The sequence below is a fragment of the Canis aureus genome, chromosome 31 (assembly GCF_053574225.1).
Source record: "Canis aureus isolate CA01 chromosome 31, VMU_Caureus_v.1.0, whole genome shotgun sequence".
Classification (NCBI taxonomy): domain Eukaryota; kingdom Metazoa; phylum Chordata; class Mammalia; order Carnivora; family Canidae; genus Canis; species Canis aureus.
This window is the reverse complement of record NC_135641.1, coordinates 5,581,637-5,603,829: the sequence shown is the minus strand read 5'-3', so window position 1 is coordinate 5,603,829 and position 22,193 is coordinate 5,581,637. Positions and strand designations below refer to the sequence as shown.

Sequence of the window (22,193 nt, the reverse complement as noted above, 5' to 3'; positions counted from 1 at the left end):
TTCTAAGTAGATCAATGTTGAGATGATAACAAAGACTCTGCAATGGTACCAGGACACTGGGTGTTGTTTCCTCCTCAGCCAAGCAGTGGGCAACTATCCCCATCACCAGGAAGAATCAATAAGTTGGTCCTCTCTTGCCCCACTTCCTGATTCAGTAGAAGCTGAGAATCTTTCCATAGGTGGGAGCTGCAGGGTAAGAGATGGATGTGAGGTAGAAAGGTGCTTCACTGGCTCTTCACTCCTTCAGTGACATTTCTCATTGAATCAGTCCCTAAAAATTTCTAGTTGTTTCCATGGTGTCCTTTTGTACATATACACCAACAGGATATTTCACAAAAGTAGATAAATTAGACATTTTCAAATAACTTGATAAGAAACCTAGTTTTGAAGGCTTATTTTTGGATACTCAATGGCACTTGCCCCCTGGCAAAGAAATAGCAGTTACAATTCAGACATTCATTGACAACTTTTTATTAATTCACATCATTTCTACATTTTCATTATTTGTTCTTCAAAATAAAATGATTGTTTTAGCATAATTCACACAATCAACTGATATATGTTAATTCAGACCAAAAGAAGCTGCTCAAATGAAAACAGTCTTGTCCAAGACTAGTAGGTGTCACATGAAGCCCTCAGTCCCAGCTCTGACCACAATTAACATAAAATGATTCTTGTCATAGAGAAAAGTTTAGTGAGAAAGACCCACACCTGTCTCCTTGCAGCCCTTCCTAGAAAATGCTTTATCACCAGAAACACGAAGTTAGGCAGACACGAAGTTAAGCAAATGTTTGTAGACCCCAATTCTAATTTAATGCTGACCAAGCTTTTCATTCAATAAGTTATAGATGAAGCAGTTCATAATTTATAACCAGGATTTACAATAAAAATATGTGAAAAATTCCACATACAGTATTTTCTTCATTGATAAAAGCTCATGTGGCCTCCCCCACACCATCTGACTTCTATTCTTTGCCTGTTATTCCGATTATTACACCCTTTCAAGTCAACCTGATATTTTCTGAGGTATATCTTTCACTTCATAGTACAACATGTTTACTGTTTCCATGTTAAGAAAGCTTCGATCCTGTTTTTCACAGCTGCCTCACATCCTCTAACTTCCTTACGTATATAGACTTAGTATTGAACATGTAAAGCACTCCCACTGTTTTCTGTTATTAAATACATTTTGATATATAAATTATTTCAGCTTTTTAAATTGTTCTCTTGGTATAGATTTCCAGGAGAGAAGATAAGGATCGAAGCATGTGAATATTTTTATGGCTCTTTCTGTGTTTGGATATTTAACTATTTTACAAAAAGGATGGGTTATTTCCATCACTCTAGGACTCTAAAAGCATATCACTTTCATAAAGACCTCATCAAAATTCACTTTAAGTTTCAATTTTTTATTATAAAAAATATCAGTATCTCTTTCTTAATTATCAGTGGGGTTGAACATTATTCCACATGTTTATTCTATAGGATCACATGAATTGTCTATCTATTCACATTTTTAGCCCATTCTTCTGTTTCCTTCCATTTTTTAAAAGGTCTTCCCAAGGGCTGCTTGAGCCATGAAAACAAATCTGACCTAAATGCAAAAGGCCATAGAAGCAAAATCAGCACAAACCTGCCATGTTACTGTAGAGAACAGGGTTGTCACCAGAACCACATTAGCAGAAAAATAATCCTTTGAAGGAAATGTCTGCTTGACCTACTCAGTCTTTAGAGCTGAAGGCATTACTGTGGATTTGAGGGCCACACTTCATTAGGAAGTTGTAAAATTTGCTTTTAAATCATCAAATAACTTTTCAACAAACACAGTGATTGGTCATTAAGGATAAAGCAGGTTATATGTAATTAAGCATCCAACTAAAGAGTAGGGAAAACCTACAGAGCTCATTCACCGCATGATCTGATTATACATTCATTGTTGAGCACTCATAGACAAATAAAGGTTAGGGTAATTTGGATCCTGCATTTTCTGAGGTTTTGGGTAGGGAACACATCCCATGTTACTTGATATCACAGAGAAGGGCAACCCCACGGAGCACCCAGTGTTCCGGGAGCTGGGTCGTCCTGAGGTCCACGGCGGCGATGTAGTTCAAGTCCGTTCGGACTGGCTTCTTGTAAATGGGGCAGGAATAAAACCGAGAATCTCTTAAAGCTACAAAAAAATTCATAAAAAAAATTTGGTGAATTTCTAAATTAAGCAGCCCAAACAGAGAGCAGAGTCAAATTTGTGCATTCTAAAGATCATTCCAAAGTTTGGCTAGAATGAGAGAAATTCTTCCTGAGGTAAGTCAGTCTCTAGATGTGAAGAAGACACACCTGCAGGTTTCCAGGAAGTGACAAACAACCAGGCATCTTCAGGTTCATCCCATTGGCCTCTTGTCCCATGTCCTTGAGAGTAACCCCTGCCCATGTGAAATGACTATGAACTTCCCACTGCTTCCTTTCCACCCATCAATTCAATATGGCCCCTCCACCCTTTCTCCTTTACTTCCCACCAAACCTTGTGCATGCACACCCTCTCCATTTTTCTCTCATCGCTTGCCTTTGGCACAAGACATCTGTCACTTTTAATGTCCAGCACCAATGCTCACCACTATTATTTCAGCATATTAGGATTGTGATTTCAAAATCCTGCCTTCAACCCTCTGTACCATAGTCTAAACCACATTTGAAATCACAGGACAGAGGACATTGCCTATCCCTATCAGGGGTGGTAAGTTATCCATGTGTGCAGAGGAAGAGAAGTAGCTGGGAAGCAGAGAGCCATGACACAGTTCAGCTCCCTGAGACGCAATCAACCTTTTTGGAGTAGATCAATACATGGAGTTCCCAAAACTATATATGCAACAAAAGGCAACCTCTGTATGTTCATCTATCAAAGACCCTTTCTAATGCATTCATCCCTACCAAAGGCTCACTTTCTCTCCAGTTTTGGAAACCCCATGGTCAGGGATGAATCCAGGTCTTGGGGGTCCTTATACAAGGCAGAGGGGCAAAGGGCTTCAAGAAAAAGAATAAAAATTTACACATACTAAATTAGGCTTTGGAAGAAGCCTCTGCATTGAGTAGCTTGGAGGTTCAGCTTCCTCAGTTTCTCATTCAATCTACACCACCTGCGCAGTTTATCTGCACATCTCCTAGTATCTGGCGCAGGAAGCAGTACATTATCTCTTCTCTCCCAGTTGTAAATTATCTCAGCACAAACATGGGGTCTGCACCCATCCTTGCACTCCCCTACAAGACCAATATTATAAATGACCGCCACATAAACATTCAGACAAAAGCACATTTAACTAAGAGGAGAACTTTGCTTCGGTGAACTCGTGTGACATGTGTGGACACTGAAACATGGAAACAGCAACTCTCAATTCTCTACACGCAGTGTTGACATAGTGCTGAAATTATTTCCCAAAACTAACTTGGCTCAAGAATCCATCTTTTTCCTTCAAATTCCAAAAGCAAGCCACCTTCGAAAGTTAAGATCTCATTTTTTGACCCAATAAAATCTCCTATCTGCTCTGCCATGTGTTTTTATATCTCCACTGTGATTCATTTTATTGGAAGAAGTTAAACACTTGAATATGATGATGTCATACATTAAGTTTCAATATAAAGCAAATATTCTAAAGCAGTGGTTCTTAACCAAGGATCATTTTACTCTTGGGGGACATTTGCGACTATCTGGAGACTTTTGTGGTTTACCACAACAGTGAGACTGCTACTGGCATCTAGTGGGTAGAGTCCAGAGATGCTGCCAACATGCTATAATGCACAGGACAGCCCCTCCCAACAGAGGACATTTGGCCAAAAATACCAATAATATCAAGGTCAGGGAACCCTATTCTAAAATAGACTCATACATAGTTTACAGTACTTTAGAACTATATGTTCACTTAATCCCACGAAATTAATCATTAGAACCAATTGAAATTAAATTAACACCTAATTTTTTTGTGACATCTAATTTTTAAGTCTAGGTGTTATTTTTTAAATTACCATGGGAATATCATTAGTAATAATTATTAGGCAGTGCATTCATGGAGTGTAGTTAATATGAACATTCTGACTGATCTAATTAAATAATCCTGGGATCTGTAAATATATAATAAATGTTAAATATTGTTCTTCTTGATGCAAGTTTGACTAACATCCTAAATCTTGAAGTAACCCATTGTAGTCTCACATTTGGTGCAAATGTAATTATAATATGTATGCAATAATTAATAGATGTAATTATAATAATTACACCTCAAGAAGCATTTGACCACTTGGATTTTAATTCCAAAAGAAAAGATGAATTGGGGGTAAAAATAGCATTCTTTTCAATAAGCAGGTAAAAAACAACTCTCAGATATATTTATCCAATTTTATTCATTTGTAATTGCTGTAGAACCAAAGGTGCCCATGCCAAATCACAGCACGCAGCAAACTTCTGCAGTAGGATTAGAAGCCACTGAACATACCATTTCATAGTCAAAGTGCTGACAGACGCTAAATAACCACATAAACAGATGATTCAAAACCATTAGCCCTAGTTAGACAAAGAAATTTGAAGATAAAACCAAACATGCTAGGTAGGTAAAGCTAATCAGCTAAACATATTTAAAGCCTTAGGGTCCCAGAAGGAGGAGCAGAGACAAGAAGCTGTCTAAATTGGTGAACTCTATGCTTTAGGATCTGAAAAGCTTGAATAAAACACCTTAAGGGAGTTTCATTTTCTGACTCTTTCACTTCCCTCTCTAGCCTACATTTTTCATCCAAGTTCTAGTATATCATTACACCAGATGTTCTTTCCAATATCCAAAATAATCTAGTTACATAGAGATTCCCTATATAACCTTTAAATCATCCTTTTAATTTAACTCCTCTTTGCAAAAAACATTTAAGTGATTAAATGGTGCACTCATGTATTTCTTTTAATCCTTCAACAAACATGTGAGTGAATATATTAATAATAGCAATTGATTTATTGTATGATTGTATGATATGTTAGACACTGTCGGCTTAATGCTCTTCACAATCCTATGGGATGGGTACCATTATTAAATCCATTTTGCAGGTGAGAAAACGAACATAACAAGGTGAGCTTGTTATGTAGGTGATAAGAATCAAACCTGGCCAGAATGAGTCAAGAGCCTATGATCCTTAATCTCATCAATAGTCAGAATGTAAATGTGTGTGTGCCTCTATGTCTTTGCAGGGGGATGTGAAAATGTTTGGAGATAACTAGATGACTGACTTCAAGTCATAGCATATTTGAGACTCCTCTAAAGCCACATGACTAATTACTTTAGTGATAAAACCAGAAGTGCAACTCAAATATCCAGGTTCCTGGTCTTTTACCTAAGCACATGGTCACCCACCCCCACCCCACCATCTGGCAGGAGAGGTGACCAGCAAGCCTGCAGAATGCAGAGGAGGCCACAGGGAATAAGCACTCTCATCCAAATAGGGCAGAGTCTGTGTCTCCTTCACCAAGTATCTGAGAAAAATAAACTCATGACTTCGAAATGCAAAGAAGCTATCCTCATTTTTAATTTAGGCTTTGTTTTGAGGCTTCATCTCAGACTCCCCAGAGACTCACTAAATGCATAGTCTTAAGTAGAACACTAACCATAGGAATTCTCAGAGGTTTGCATTCATCCCACATTCTGATAACAGTCTTGGTAGCTGGAAATCATAGGCAAATTTCATACATCTCTACACCTTAATCTCCCCACCCAAAAATAGGGATGATATATCCTACAGAGTTGTTGTAAAGATTAAACAAATTAATATATGTGAATGACTGGCATAGCATAACCCTTGAAATGCAATAGACACCCGAGATGTATTACATTTCTTCTCTCTCTCTCCGTACACACACATGCATACACATACGCGTGCACAAATATATATGCACCTTTACCTTTTTCCTGAAACAAACCCCCCAGTTTCACGTTCCCCATGACTTTAAAGGAGTCCCAGGTTTACAAACTGAAGGTGGATTAAATTTCAAGGGGCTCAAAAGTCAGGAGGCCTCTACCTCCTGGTCACAGCATAGGGCTATTCTCACCCCCAACCCACATCTGCACAGTGTTGCATCAGGGTGGGTCATAGGGCATTCTTAGAAACACTTTTTCTCCTCATTAGCTGCACAGAGCCTGAGATCCTTCTCACCGTACTGAGTGCCCAAAGGTACATATAAATCTTGCTTCGTTCCTCCAAATGTTCCAATCCCCATTTTCCCATCACATTGGCTATAGTACTGAAGTCCATGTAGAAGCACCACCCTACCTATACAGTAATCTATAAGGAGACATATCTTTCCTATGTCACCTCTTTTCAACTGCCTTTGAGAGTAGGAAAGCTAAAGTTGATGTGGGAGGCTTTGCCCTTTGGGTGAATTCCATACTATTTGGGTGACTTTCTTATGATGTCCTAAGAATCTAGGGACACATTATCCAATTTTTAGAGTTAAAATAAATATCTAGGGATGCCTGGGTGGCTCAGCGGTTAAAGCATCTGCCTTTGGCTCAGGTTGTGATCCTGGAGTCCTGGGATCGAGTCCCACATCAGGCTCCCTGCAGGGAGCCTGCTTCTCCCTCCGCCTGTGTCTCTGCCTCTCCCTCTCTCTGTCTCTCTCATGAATAAATAAATAAAATCCTTAAAAATAAATAAATAAGTAAAATAAAATAAAATAAATATCTAGACTTCTTTTTTTAAAACAAACTGGTTTTATATGGAAAATACAATGATGAATTATTTAAACTAAAATAATATTCATAATTTAATTTAATAAATAATTCATAAAAAGGGTAAACTAAAAGTTACCCTTCATGTTAACATAAAAACAACTTACTATAAGAATTTTACCTTTAAAACATTGTACTTTGGGGATTGCCCTTTGGTCATTAGTGATGCTACACCCCTTTAGCTCAATTAGAGCCCTATTCATTTTTTAAAATTAAATGAAAATTAGATTTATGGTATGAAAAGAGCAATGGAATTTTAGCTTTTCATCACTAATAAAACACTCCTCTGACAACAAATCTATTTGGCAAAACAAGTTTCCACTAAGTGCTATTGAAACCCTCCCCCCAAAAAAGATACAAAAGAATGAAAGTTTTCTTTTCAGTCCTTTGAAATTAGTCACTTTTTCCTTTGCTTATTTTATTTTCTCCCTTAATCTGCTGCTAATGAGCATCATTGCTAATTCCCAGCAGGGTGAGTACAGTTTTTCTATAAAATGTGTTCTTAAATAATAAAGAACGGCCTATATTATAAAATTATTATTTTATTAATACCATGCTGAGATGCTCAAAGTCAGGTTGCAATGGATTTTTACAATTTAGTACAAGATACATAAAAGTAACACCTAACTAAATGTGAGGAAGATTTTTCTTTTACTTTATAAGGGAAATGTTTTTTGCAACATGTTGACTAGACCCAATGATATGATAAAGCAAAAATTCTAAAACATTATTTTGGTTTAAAGAACACTTAATGATTATTGCTGTAAAATAACCACCACCCTAGGTCTTCACAGCACCCTAAGAACCAACAAAGCTGAAGCCCCAGGCAGCTTGCTTGCCTAGGCTTAGCCAGACACATTTATCCCACCAGATTCAGTTGGGGTTTGCCGAGTAACACTATGTGTTAAGAACTGTGTGGGGCACCCTCCTGTTTCTTTCCTGATGCCCATCTCTCCATAGACTCCTCTTCCTTCAAGCACAGCATATCCATTGCTACCTCAAGCCTCTGCATCCTCACCTTTGCTCCTGGATATTAGCAGAGCTGCCTTCTGTCACCTGGATCTCAGGTCAATATTCTCTTCTCAGTGAGCCTCTTTCCAAACCCCTGAAAACTATCTACTCTCTAGCACAGCACATGTGTGTTTTCCCCATAGAAAAGAATGATCTGAAACCAAATGTTCATTTACAGTCAATTCTCATTATCACGGGGCTAACATATACGAAGTCTCTATGAACACTGAATTAGCAACTACCAAATCACTGCCCCAAGGGTTCTGAAATACAGGGCAGGTTTTCAAGCCTGTATTTCAAGCTTGAAATACAGCCTCTGGTCTGTACAAGCCTCTGGTCCCAACATTTTCATCCATCCCTCAATACATAACATTATTGTAGGTGTGTTTTTGTTTAAAGATACCGTCTAAAAAAAAAAAAAAAAGGCTCCTCCTTAATCTATATCATTGATTCATTCACATTTGACTCAGGACACTTTAACTCAGGCCTCAGTGAAACTTGTGTTAGACACATGTTTTCTCCATAAGGCACATCACAGCCTTCTCGTGCTGAGGAACCCCAGACAGCACTTCGACACATGCACTTAGGCCACTTTAAACAGCAAACAGTACAAAAATGTGAAAAATGTAATCCTATATAGACCACGGAAAGGACACCTGTTTACAGTACAAGAGTCAAGCAAGCAGCAGGGTATCCCCTCAAGCACCTCAAGTGGGAACCAGCCTGTTGGGTGAATCATATCTTTTGCTGTTTTGTGCATGCCTGCAAGGAACTGTGCCATAGCATGGATTCGGGAATTACAGACAAAGGTTAGAATTCCTAAGTACAGAATCCATGAGTAACAAGGACCAACTCTATTTGCTTCTTTTTTGCTGCCCGTCCCTCCTTACACTGGGATCCTCAAGAATGGGCACTCGCCTGGTCTTTCCTCACTGCTGCATCCCCAGCACCAGAGTGGCATGGCAGATGGTCAATACCAGGCACATACTCACCAAATGACCGAGTGAGCTCATGCTACTTCCCTCTGCCAAGAAAAGTCTATCTCCAGCTCCTCTCACACTCATTCTTAGCATCATAGCACATCTCAAAAGCGATCTCCACAAACCTTGCAGGCATTGTTATGTACTCCTTCTCAGCTCCCAGAGCATCCTGAGTGTATCTCTATCTGGCCATGTATCAAATTCTATTTTAATTATTAGTTTACTTGCCAGTCTCCCTAATCCCTTATGGGCATGATCTGCCCATCATCATCATCATCGTTGTGTCCTTTGTACCTAAGATAGTGGCTGCATGTATCAGGCATCCAGAAAATATTTGCTTAAAAAATAAATATTCATAGTTTATAAACTCTCTTCCCTTGACCCATATTCCCAAATGTGCTATTTATCTAAGAGACAGGGATACTAGAAGCTGTCTTTCAAAGAGGAAATGGCGGGGATCCCTCGGTGGCTCAGCGGTTTGGCGCCTGCCTTTGGCCCAGGGCGCGATCCTGGAGTACCGGGATCGAGTCCCGAGTCAGGCTCCCGGCATGGAGCCTGCTTCTCCCTCCTCCTCTGCTTCTCTCTCTCTCTCTCTCTCTTTCTCTCTCTATGTCTATCATAAATAAATAAATAAATAAATAAATAAATAAATAAATAAATAAATAAATATTAAAAAACAAAACAAAGAGGAAATGGTCTATTCCTTACTTATTTAAAGAAAAAATCTATTGTGTTTCTGTCACCAAGTCAGTACTTCCAAGGAAGTCCTTGGGATCCACCATCACAGCCACCTCCAGAGTGCATGGCTTATAGCAAATATTTCACCATATATATGTACATGTACATCAAATCATCATGTTGTATACCTTAAGTATATGTAATTTTTATTTAAAAAAATTTTTTTAAATGAGATGGACAGGGAAGTCCCACATGTGCTGAAAGTTGGTTATCACAGAGGAGATATTAGCTCGGGGAAATGTAATAGTAAAAGCCTTCAGAACAGGCCAACAATGGTAACCTATTTAGATATTCTTAGACTTGTCAAATAGAACTTTGTCAAAGTGGAATAGTATGTATGCTTCATGGACATGCTACTGTGCTCACAGGCTGAAATATGAATCCAGCATTTTACCATTAGTTGCTAGATTAAGCCAAATGTCCCTGAATTCAACCTGGCTTTCATAACCTGGCTTAAATCTCCAAGATGGTAGAGTGGGCATCTCCTGTAGGCCCTGTGCAGTCCTGCCACCACCTGTCCAACCTTCTGGGCCCCATCCAGGCTCTGCCCCTGAGACCCAGCCCCTGATCACTTCTTCCCACTCCTACCCACCACCCTTTCCCACTATCTATTAACTATTCCAAACACTTGCTTCTTATCTCATCAGCTAATGTTTCATGAGTATCCATATATTTTTTACCTGCTTTAGTAGATAGGCAAGAATGATCTAGAACCATTGCCTCCCTGCTAACCCTCAAAACATGCCTAGCAGTCAACAAGCACTCATTAAACATGGGCGTGAATGTGAAGGCTGATAAAATAAAATCCTCATGACATGATAACAAAAATAATGAGATCTTGTATTTATAACATTATCCAACCTGATTGATAATGCCAGCCGTCCCTGAATGCACAAGACAACTTACTGTTGTTTTCTGCATAAATCCTTATGACAGGCATGAGCTCAAACAGCACTTTTGGTTTGGATTCAATGAGTTTCATGTTCCTCTTGTCCCAACCAGCTCCTTCAAGATACAAGCCATAGACGTAGACACCTTCTGTGGGAGGGGCAGAAATGTCATCCTTCATCCACTTGGTGACTTCATTGCAAAGCATCATATTGTCCAAGGCCCAGCCTTTGTTGGCACGAGTTATTTCCTGCTCAGGACAAAAACAAGAGGAAAGGACAAGGGGAGCGATTACAGGCTCATCTTAACATAAAGAGTGTGAAAGTGATGAAAGTGTAATCCCAAATTACCCTAATTCAGAGGAAGTAGTTAAAAAAATTCTCTCATAAACAATACCCATGTCCTAATTTAACCATCTGTTCTCTACAAAGAAAGATCAAGTTATACCAAGTATAAAAATAACAAATAAATGCTCTAAAATTCAAGCTAGCAGCCTGAGAACAAGTTGCTGGATTTACTTTCAGGACGATGTAACTGCTGGTGTCAAAAAAGGACAGCCATTCTCTGTCTTGTTATAGTCTTTAAAAACTATACTGATAGAAGAAAATCTTGTAGAAGAAAATCATAATAATACAACAGGTGTAAATCAGAACTATTACCTGGCGCATTGCAGTTAAAAATCCTTGGGGGTTAAAGAAGCCTGTCATCCAGAAGCAGTGGGGTCGGCCATTGAAAACCCAAGAGGTAAACTGGCAGTTTCTTTCTAGAAGTTCAGTAAACCAGAAACCCAACGTACTTGAAACCCATGATGCCTGAAATGCATTCATCGAAATAATTAATATAGGCTTACTTCTGTTGTGTAACCAGCTATGTTCACAGAAATAAGTTACAAAATCCCATATTCATGTTTAGAATTTAAAAAGTCCCTAAAATATGAATTTCCCTTGGGTTCTGACATTTCAATTTTCAAATGATTCTTCCTCCTCCTGATATGAAGATACAATAGAATCATCTAATCATCACATGAATTCCAGATCAATCTCGCCCTCAGTATGCCGGTCAAAATGTCTGATGTCAACAGGATCACCTTCCACATACAAATACACCCACTATTGGGACTCCTGGGTTGCTCAGTGGTTGGGTATCTGCCTTCAGCTTAGGGTGTGATCCTGGAGTCCCAGGATTGAGTCCCACATCGGGCTCCCTGCATGGAGCCTGCTTCTCCCTCTGCCTGTGTCTCTGCCTCTCTCTCTCTCTCTCTCTCTCTCTGGGTCTCTCATGAATAAATAGGTAAAATCTTTTAAAAAAATAAAATAATATATACACACACACACACACTACCAATTCTGCTATAAAGCAATTAAAACAGCTAATTTAAAAAAATAAAACAGCTAATTAGAATTAAATTTCATAGGTTTCAACTATTTCTCCTTAGATCACATTTTTTCCCTTAGGTTACATTTTTAATAGATACACTATAAAACTAGGTCTTTCTTTACACAAATGTGCTTATGGTCTCTTTAAAATATATTCTGTGGATGACAAATCATAGAAGCCTTTCTCCACTTCTCATTTTCAATGAGGCAAACAACCGTTATTTTCTGAAGTTCTTGTCTCTTAGAATGAACTTTTATTTCCTCTGATGAAGGAGCAGAAATTGAAACACAGGTCTTTTACCACAAACAAATTAGTTGCACTCATTGCCTGTATTAGTCTGCCTGATTTCACACATGGTACTTCTATTATTACAATTGGCACGGGGTGCCTGGGGGGCTCAGCAGTTGAGTGTCAGCCTTCGGCCCAGGTCGTGATCCTAGAGACCCAGAATCGAGTCCCCCATCGGGCTCCCCGCAGGCAGCCTGCTTCTCCCTCTGCCTGTGTCTCTGCCTCTGTGTGTCTCTCATGAATGAATAAATAAAATCTTAAAAAAAAAAACAATTGGCATGGATATGTCATAAGTGCTAGCAGGAACTGTACTGGGTAGGTATCTCCAAATCATATTTTGTAACATTTTACTGTAATTGGAATACTTTATGTATGAATAAATGCAGTGATCAACCTGTGTGGATATGCTGCTTGAATTTCAGATTCAAGAATTAATTTGCCTATTTTTCAAGAAACAGTGAGGTTCAAATACTGATAAGTTGAATAGAATAAAAACCTGTAAAAAATAGCATAATTTTAAAATTAGGTAACTCATTTGATCCTATCTTTATGGATGTGTTAACTAGAAGAGATGCATTTATACTGCATTTAATCTGAGGGCACGGGAACCATTAATGTGAGGGTCCCCCCTGGCAAGGATCCCTATTCTAGAGCCTTCCAGGTACTGACCAAGCTGAGTGAGCTGGTTGGGTAGGGAATGAACCTGCAATGGCTAGTGACCAGGTAAGTTCTCCCTCTGTCACTGGCAACAAGAAAGGTCAATCCAGACAGAAAATTCGCTGGCTTTAGGAATGAATTGGTAAGGAGAGGATGGAATCTGGTCAAAGCTGACCTTGGTTTCTAAAGCCCTGGGTGAGATAACAGAGTCTCAGTGCTAAATGAGTCTCTTCCAGGAGGCTGGCAGTTCTAACCGTTATGTCTCACCTTCCCATTTACCTGAATAGCCTTCGAAAGGCCAAGACTCCAGTCACCACATGACCCAATCCCATCTCTACATGCTGCTTTCCCTGGCCCAGCCCCAGCTGTCTGTCCTCCGAGGTCCTCCTACTACACCCCAGATCTTCACAATTCCCCACAATGCATGAACTGCTGGACAAAGATACTTTGGTACTCCTTTTACTTCTCCAAGTAGACAAGTATTTGTCAAAGGCATATCTGTCATTTAGCACAAATACCACCACATGACCAGGAAGCATACTGGTAAGTCCTTATCTTTGTACCTGGAGGTATAGACACTCTCATATCTACAGACAAAGCAATGAAAAATACTTCTCTTTGGTGTGATTTTTGCAGTGTGTGTGTGTGTGTGTGTGTGTGTGTCTAGGAACACTTCCTTCTATAAAACTAACATCACAGGCTTTTAAGTTCAAAAGCTTGGTTTTAAATTCTGGTCTTCTGCCTTCTTAGGTGTGTGATCTGGGAAAAGACTTAGTGTCTTCTAATCTCACGTTTCTCACCTGCAAAATGAGGGCAATAAAATGCAAAGATTTAAATGAAATAATGCATGTAAATGGCTTCGTAGAGTGCCTGATATGTGGGAGATGCTAAATAGTCTCCTTCCCTACCTAAAAGCTAAAAATACAGGCCTACAAGGGGATTGATCCCTCAACAAAAGAGCCCTTTTAAGTAAATCATGCTAGCCTGCTTTCCACTCGCCAATCACTACTGTTCACAATAATAAACTGATGAGGTAGGATAAGAGCTGCCTTAAACATACTTTCTTCCACCGAGCAGGAATTCTGGCATCAAACATGCAATTCAGTGCATCTCCTAGATCTTCATTCATGATGATGGTGCCATCAATAGCAAGTTTTAGCTCAGTCAGGGTGCTGCGGACCAGGCTAAGTAGCTTCTGCATTCTGTCTATCTCCTGCCTGAGGAAAATGTTCATTGGCTGGAACGGCCCCATCTTCTGTAGCCTCTCTTTCACCTGCCATGGAGACATTCAGCACGTGTTAAAAATGTGACAGCTACTAATATTTATGTAACTGGTACCCTAGGGCTGCTAAAAAGGTCCCCACTTTTACAATTCTGTTCATGGTAAGCTTTTATTTTTTTTTCACTGCCAGAAAACAAAGAAGAAATATAAAAGGAAACATCTGTTAGCGGACCAGCAGATTTTGCATCCCAGGTGGGAGCATTCACAGAGGAACACGAACACATGACCACAGCCACACAGCCTTCCAAACAGCAACTGTGCTCACTGGGAAATGTTCATTACCTGCCAGTCTAAGACACACAGACATGCACAAAAGCAGACAGGTATACGTACACAACCATCTTGCTGGCTGCTTCAAAAGACTAGACTCCTGTTTTGAAAGCTTCCTGTTTTTTCCATCAAAGCACCCATCCATTCAACCACCAACCAACTCACCCACCCATCCATCCATCCGTTTGCATCCTACAAGTATTTATTGAGAATCTTCTATGGATCAGCAACCCTGCTAAGGCAGCACTGACAAAGTCAGCCAAAGAAAGGGGACTCTCCTAAACCCCCTTACTTACCATGTTTTTTATGTAACTGCTATTATATTTTTAGATATTCTTATTGCTTCATAAATATTTCAACCACTGTTAGATATGGATGACCTCTTTCCTGATACTATAATGAAAGGTGCTTATGAAAGCTGATAGTAGATTGATTTTCTCCAAGCAAGTGCTCAGTTTTTTCAAGGGGAAATTATTCCCTTGGTAATAAGTCCTTGAGTTCAGTTTACAGCACTAGCAATCAAAATGGTCTGCTTTGTGGAAAATAATAAGATGCTAAAGAAACAAAATGCTGCAGTTTTCTTTTTTGAAAACCAGGTTTAAAAAAGGGCAATATATAAAGAAACATGGGGTTCTATGACAAAAGTGTTACACGGTTAGTCTGGGACATTTGCTAAGACTACTTGGAAAGTAAATCAGTCCCTGGTGCTTTTATCCAACATTTTAAAATGTTTTCAGGGTAAATCTTTTCACTAACATTTGCTAAACTGTCCAAAAAATTAACTTTCCTAATCATGAATTTTTCTTAGAAATTTTTTATATATTAAAAAGACAAATCAATTTTCAAAACCCATGAAGCTGTAGAGTTAATGATATAAATACAGACCCCTTGAAATTAGGTAGGCCTGAATTTTAAGATGTGCATTAAATCACACAATATTTTTTAAATGATCAGGTGCTTTACTCTAAAAATATCCTTTGAACAAATGACAATGTGAAGTACATCAAAGGAAAGTTCTAGAAAAACAATCCTAAGCCATCTGTACACACTTATAACCTTGTTATGAACATGAACATTCCTGTCAGGTGTCTTTATTGTTTACATTCCAAAAATTATCACATTTATAGATTTAAAAACTTCTTTTTCTGGTTCTTCAGGAAGTGAGTTTTTTAATAATTTTTAATTTCAGAAAAATCAGTTTTTGTCCTATTTCCTTACTCCTTGCTCCCCCAAGTGAACAGACACCTCCACAGTTGACAACCTGTCTGAATGTCAACAACTCACTTCAAATGGGCCATAGCCTGGGGGCAGCTTTTCCAGCATATCATCAGCTAGCCGGGCCACCACAGCCTCCCGGGTCTCATCCCCTCCACTAGAGCTGTCCTTGGGTTGGATGCTGAGGATGGTGTCCAGCACGTCCTTGGCCAGCTTGCTCTGGTAGGTAATATCGGCATTGGGATGCAGTCCAAACACTTCGGGGCTGTCGTAGGTAGGCAAACTCTGAACAACAAATACCCCAGGTAAGCCCAGATTGCTGACATTAGCACCAGTTAAATTCTATTGTCTTAGGAAACAAACGTTTTTATTAAGATAAATAATGTAGCATTGTGTGCCAACTATACTCGAATTTAAAAATAAATAGATAACAAAAAATAATCCTCCCTCCACCAAAAAGATAAGTATTTACATGGTATGTCTTTTTTGTGTCACGCTGCAATCTCAATGATTCCTCCAGAAAAGAATAAAAAGTTGGCTTGAAATAAGATGAACACCAAGAAACATAATAAGTTCATGGTTCCTTAACATCTGCACCTCAAGCAAATTTAATCAAAGAGACATGGTCTTAGTTTAGAATACATGAACTAGAAGGGGAGGTATGGATTAGTATTTTGTTTTCTGAAGTTGATTTAATTCAAACCAATCATTTTAATTGTGGAGGCCAAGAAAATTAAGGCCATTCCACTTTAAGTTCAACGTTAGCACAAGTACAGCCATCCCAGGCCCCTGTGAATAAGAGCTGAACTTTACCTTACTTCAGTTACAGGAAGAAAACAGCTTACAGCTTAACGTCCTAGAAAGCCCCACATTAGAATGAGAACAGAGCCCAAGCCAAGGGCAGGAACCCCCATCTACGAATGAGAACAGAGCCCAATGCCCTTGAAAGCCCCATATCAGAATGTAAACAGAACTTGAAAAATTCCTCCACCCCTCCTGGAGGTCCCCTAAACCAGCCCTTAAAACTAAGCTGAAACCCCCCTCAGGGTCCAAGTCCCTGCTCCGCTGTGTCAGGTATACTTGGTTGGACCCAAGCTCGAGCTTGTAAATCAACCCTCGTGTGTTTGCATCGTTGTCGGCTCCTTGGTGGTTTCTCGGATTCACAATCTTGGGCATAACATTAATAAATGTGGTATAACTAATGACTACTATGTTTTTAAAGTACCAGAAAATAAAAGCCCAAAGAAGGCTGCCAAAGAGTACAGTGGGAACTGTACTCTCCCAAGGAGAAAGATGGAGACTAGGAAAAGAGGCATACTGAAACAACCAAGTCTGAGAGAAATGCAGACATCAAGAGACAATCGGAAGCAGAACAAGCAGGCAAAGAACACAGCTATTTGAAAGAAAAAAAAGGTACCTAAATTTGACATTTGTTTCTATGTGTGAATTGCATCTTAAACTTTATTATTGCCTCACATTTTTCCTGCAATATCTCCTTCCTTATTTTATTCCTTTTAATATAATGTCTTCTTATGAACAACCTCAGGTTCATTGTGAAATGAGGTATATGTAAATAAATACATGTACAAGCATATCTAAATTTATATCTTCAGAGGCACTTTCCTATTCAGTGCTAATGATTTAAAGACATGTGTAGTACAGTTAAGACAAATATATTTGTTGATTTGAATTTAAAAAAATGTAGAGGTGGTAATATATGATAAACTCATTGCATTTATATATCACAGAACCTCTATACTGATAAAATTAGCCCTTTGGGGCCTCTGGGCTTTTGTTTGTTCACTGTGAGATAAATCTCAGAGGCAAAAGAGATTTCTAAATAATGATTTAATGAGTTCAAGGTATAGAGACAGAAAATGTAGTTATCTTGAAACACAGATCAGATCTTTTCCCCAAAATTTCCTGTCAAAATCTCTTATTCCTTCCTAAAGCAACACTTCTCAGCCAGGGCTGATTTTGACCCCAGGGGATGTTTGGCAATGTCCAGAAACATTTCTGGTTGTCACAACTGGAAGGTGTGGGGGGTGGGGGGGAATGCTGCTGACATCTAGATCTAGTAGGGTGAGGCCAGGGATGCTGCTAACCATTCTATACACAGCCCCCCACCACCAAGAAGAATCCTTCCCAGAATGTCACTGGTGCCCAGGTTGAGGAAGGAAGCTCCTATGCAAAGTGGGTTCCTGAAAAATACTCATATTCCCAAAGAATATTCCTCACTGAAGTATAAAAGAGAAAGCAGGGTGTGAAGTCAAACAAAACACACATTCTGAAAAACATTTTAATCATTAGGTGAATATAAACATAGGAATAAAGCAAGTACGTATCACCATTAAAATTTATTTTAAAAGCAGTATTTGCAGTGTAAATAAATATCAAAATCATCAATAGGCTGTAGATATTTTCTCTATGCAAAAATTCTGAAGTTGACAAACCTGAATATATTGAAGGTAGTTATCCACTGTGTTGCATTTTGGAATATCATATCCTTGGTAAAAGCTGAAATCTGATCCAAACATATTTTCACTGAACCAGACCTTAGCAAATGTGTTCAGCAACCTCTTATCGTAGTCATCCGTGACTCTGCCCCCATACTGAATCTCCCCTATCATGTAGCGGATGGTGGTCCAGGAGACACCCTGTGGAAATTTACAGAACAGTTGCATAGAACTGACTACTGGCTCATCCTGATTTTCCCCACCAAGTAAAATCTGCATATTCATGGTCACCAATGTCATTCATTCATTCATTCATTCTTCATCAGTAATGTTAAAAGTGCAGGAAGAAAATGACATAGACAAACTTGAGGCTCCTCCTCATGATTTGAAATAGACCTTTTTGGTGCATTCATAGCTTTCATACTTTAATTTCAACCAAAAAAAGATAGTTTTTGAGAATATTGTGGCAGCTTTTTAGAAAGCACATGCTTCAACAGTACTCTAGACTTTCATTTTCATCTTTTAAGATTTTAAAAAACAAGTTTTATTACCTATCTCCCCCCACAATAGACCCTGTTGTCTTACATGTAATTTCAACTTGGCTGTGAGAAATTAAAAGTTCATCTTTTTCATGTGAAATGCAGAGAGGCAAGTGTGACCAGGTTGCCATGACTTTGCAAGCACAGATCATCACTCGCACAGAACCAATCCCAAAGCTGGGCAGCTGCATGAGCTTGACGACCCCTGCCCACAGTTGCCAGCAGCACAAGGCGGCACACACACAGTACCTTTTTGACATCCATGTCATCTAAGTGGTTTTGGACAAACTGCACAGTGGCATTAAAATCGGCTTGATTAAATTCATAGGGGATGTTCCACCCCAGAGGACCAAACTTCCTCCTCTCCTGGACTGTGGAGTGCAGGAAAGCTACAGCATACAGCATGGGCTTCCACTGGGAGGCAGTATTCACATCCAGTAGGTCTTGGCTCACACCTGTTGTGGTCAGTGGGGTGAAAAACTGTATCATCACTCATACACCTTTATTTTTTTATTACATTTATGTTACTGATTATTTTTGTAAATTTCTGAGAGTAAAATTCACTTATCTTGAATTCATTTTATCACATTCACATGACAATTATAATTTAACTTGGGTGTCCAGAGGGTATTTCTCTCTGAAATATCTCCAAAGAGACTGGGGAGGTGGTTGGGGGCTGGCTAACATGGGTCAAGTTCCTGACAATCTGACAAGATACTGTGGAGATAAACTACAGGTGCAAGAAAGATGGCAGTAAAATAAATATAATCACTAAAATACTAGTATTTTAAATACTAATATTTGTATTATTATTTAATATCTAATAATTTAATAATATATTATGTAATATAATGCTATTATAAATATTATACTAAAACTACTAATTATAATTACTTTTTATTATTATTATTATTTAGAGCATGTACTCAGGTTGCAATGGGCTTCTGAATATACTACTAACAAATTAATATTAATTAAAACTGTGTATCAAAGCCCACCACAAGCTGAGTATATTCCCCAAATAATAATTATAATTACTATATATGTGTATAGATTATATTATATATAAAATTGTATATTTTTTATTTAGAAATTTTTTACTGCCCTCATCCTTCCACATTTATTTTACCCCCACATTACCTTGTAGCTTGACAGGAATTTGAGCCTTGTTGGCAACACAATAAAAATTAGTTTGTTCAGATGGCTTCTTGTAATGGAAGCAGGTCATAACTTTAATTCAGCCTCTCCTCTTGGAAGACGCTACTGGCCAACTTTAGGTATGGAGTGTGAAGATCATAAATGATAAAATTATGTTAAACATAAAAAGGCAGGTGTCTAGCTGGAGAACAGCATAGGCCAAAACAGAGCAATATGGAGAAAATAGGAAAAACACAAGGTGGATAATGGTGAGCTCTGATGCCCTAAGGCCACCAGAACACATTCCATGTGGAACATGACGAAGTGGCATCCAATCCCCATCATGTTAAATAACAGTACAATTTGCTATAACTCTATCCTTGCTAACTGTTTTTATCATTTCTTTAACACAACAAATTTAAGTATGAAAAACTCCTGTAAACTTCGAAGTATTCCTCAACTCACCACCATATGTTCTTTTCAGTCCTGCCCGGAGGCCCTGTGGAGGCTCATTGGCAAATTTAATGGCCATCTGAAGGAGTGTAATGGGAAAGTGCTTATGAACTTCGGTGGTCATCCAGAGGCGAAAAGCATCATGTACAGTCTCAGTTTCTATAATTATGTCCATTAGCTCATCCATGAAATCGAGCCCCAAATGGCAGTTCTGCAGAAGTGCCCATCCTCCCTAAGTCAACAATAGTAAATGGAAATGAGACTATTTCGTGTTTCACCCACAGATTTAAATTAATACATTCTTTAGGAAGTAAGTAATTAAAATTTAACAGAGATGCACACGAAGCACTAAATTAATCCAGGTCGAATCTCTGGATACAATAACATTTAGTTGAGATAAATAATAAGCCCTATCTTTTGTATAAAACATTTTATAAGCATAAGAATATTCCTTATATAAAGCAACAGAGGCAATATTTTAGATCATGTTGTAATAATTTACTCAACATCTAATCTATGGAATATTCTTACTAAAATGAAAGATAATATCCACATCATAATCTAGAGCTGTTTTTTTGACTCTGTAACTTTGGCTCATTTAGATTTGACTGGTGCAGCCTGAGTTATTTCTCTTTCCGAGAAACAAATGAAGCACCAAATCTAAAATCTTAGTATAAAACGGATCACTGCGAAATTTCACATATCCCGTTTTATTTTCTTGAGTACAGAGCACTGCTGAATAAGTAATTTTTTGTTCCTTGAAAAATTCAATTGGCACTTTTCACAATTCAAACAAAAAAATTAAATATAAAACAACCACCACATAAAGGATTGAGCCACCCTCTGTCACCCCGCATGCTAGAGAATCTGAAGTGAGAAGTTTGCTATTTTAATCCTCCCCCTGGAAACTATTGGCTGTTTGTTGAGGTTGTTTCTGTGGGATTACCACATTCTGTATTAAGAATGTGTCCTTCTTACTGAGTAGATCATCCATGTTGTTATTCTTGTGTAATTGGTTCATTCTGTCATATTGCCTCAAATCTTGCTTTTTTATTAAGATTTTATTTGGGGGGCATCTGAGTGGCTCAGTGTTGAGTGTATGATCTCGGGTCCTGTGATTGAGTCCTGCATCAAGCTCCCCACAGAGACCCTGCTTCTCCCTCTGCCTGTGTCTCTACCTCTCCCTCTCTGTGTTTCTCATGAATAAATAAATAAAATCTTAAAAATATGTATTTTCTATTTTTTAAGTACTCTCTACACTCAATGTGGGGCTTGAACCCACAATCCCAAGATCAAGACTTGCAGACTGTTACTGACTGAGCCACCTAGGTGCCCTACCTCAAACCTTACTTACAAAACTTTTAAAAACTATTATCTCTGAAAAGTTATTAGCATGTTAATACTAAGAATTTTTTCTTTTACTTGAATTACTAAACTGCTAATTTAGTAGTTTACTAAATTATCCATAAACTGAGGGCTAAAATTATTCCATTTATACTCTAATTTAGTTGCCTGAAACTAATTATTTAACAGTTATTTATTTTAAATTAGAGTTAAATAAGTGTCCTGTAATTGTTGGTGTTTTTGTTCTAAGCCCAGTAATATGCAGAGGGAGGAAAAGAGGAAGTGAAAAGAGGGAGGGAAGAGAGAGGAGGCGGCCAAGAGGAGGGAGAAGCCAGGGTGGAAGCTCACCAAGCCCTCATGTCAGACCAGATCTGCCATTCTTTTTAAGATTTTATTTATGTATGAGAGAGAGAGCTAAAAAGAGCATGAGCAGGGGGAGGGGCAGATGGAGAGGGGTAGAGGGAATCCCAAGCAGATACCAATCTGAGTGCAGAGCCCAACTTGGGGCTCAATTCCAGGACCCTGAGATCATGACTGAGCCAAAATCAAGAGTCGGCCACTTAACCAATTGAGCTACCCAGGTGTCCCTTTCAGAGTGGCATTCTTAAGTAGAGATGCATATTTTCTTCTCTGGACACACTTCAGTCCACCCCTGCTGCTCTCCCAGCTGCCTATCAAGTGCTTAGACATGGCACACATGTGAGTTCTATCACAACCTTCCCCAAAGCAGGGAGCAGGGCATAATTTGGGAATAAAAGAGCCACAAGATAAATGTGGAGGTTCTACAACCCAATGGGCTCAGTTCT

At 38.7% G+C, this 22,193-nt stretch overlaps 1 protein-coding gene across 1 annotated transcript in view; it reads right to left on the bottom strand.

Annotated features, from left to right (window-relative positions):
* Positions 1-455: 455 nt before the first annotated feature.
* Positions 456-22,193, bottom strand: part of DNAH5 (dynein axonemal heavy chain 5) — a 292,615-nt gene continuing 270,877 nt past the window's right edge. The window contains exons 72-79 of the mRNA XM_077879556.1: positions 20,056-20,275; positions 18,703-18,908; positions 17,912-18,115; positions 15,528-15,743; positions 13,752-13,964; positions 11,029-11,181; positions 10,388-10,619; positions 456-2,170 (exon numbers count right to left, since the gene is read on the bottom strand). Coding sequence (XP_077735682.1) covers positions 2,019-2,170; positions 10,388-10,619; positions 11,029-11,181; positions 13,752-13,964; positions 15,528-15,743; positions 17,912-18,115; positions 18,703-18,908; positions 20,056-20,275 — 1,596 coding nt within the window. The 3' untranslated portion in view covers positions 456-2,018. The remainder of the gene's footprint in view (positions 2,171-10,387; positions 10,620-11,028; positions 11,182-13,751; positions 13,965-15,527; positions 15,744-17,911; positions 18,116-18,702; positions 18,909-20,055; positions 20,276-22,193) is intronic.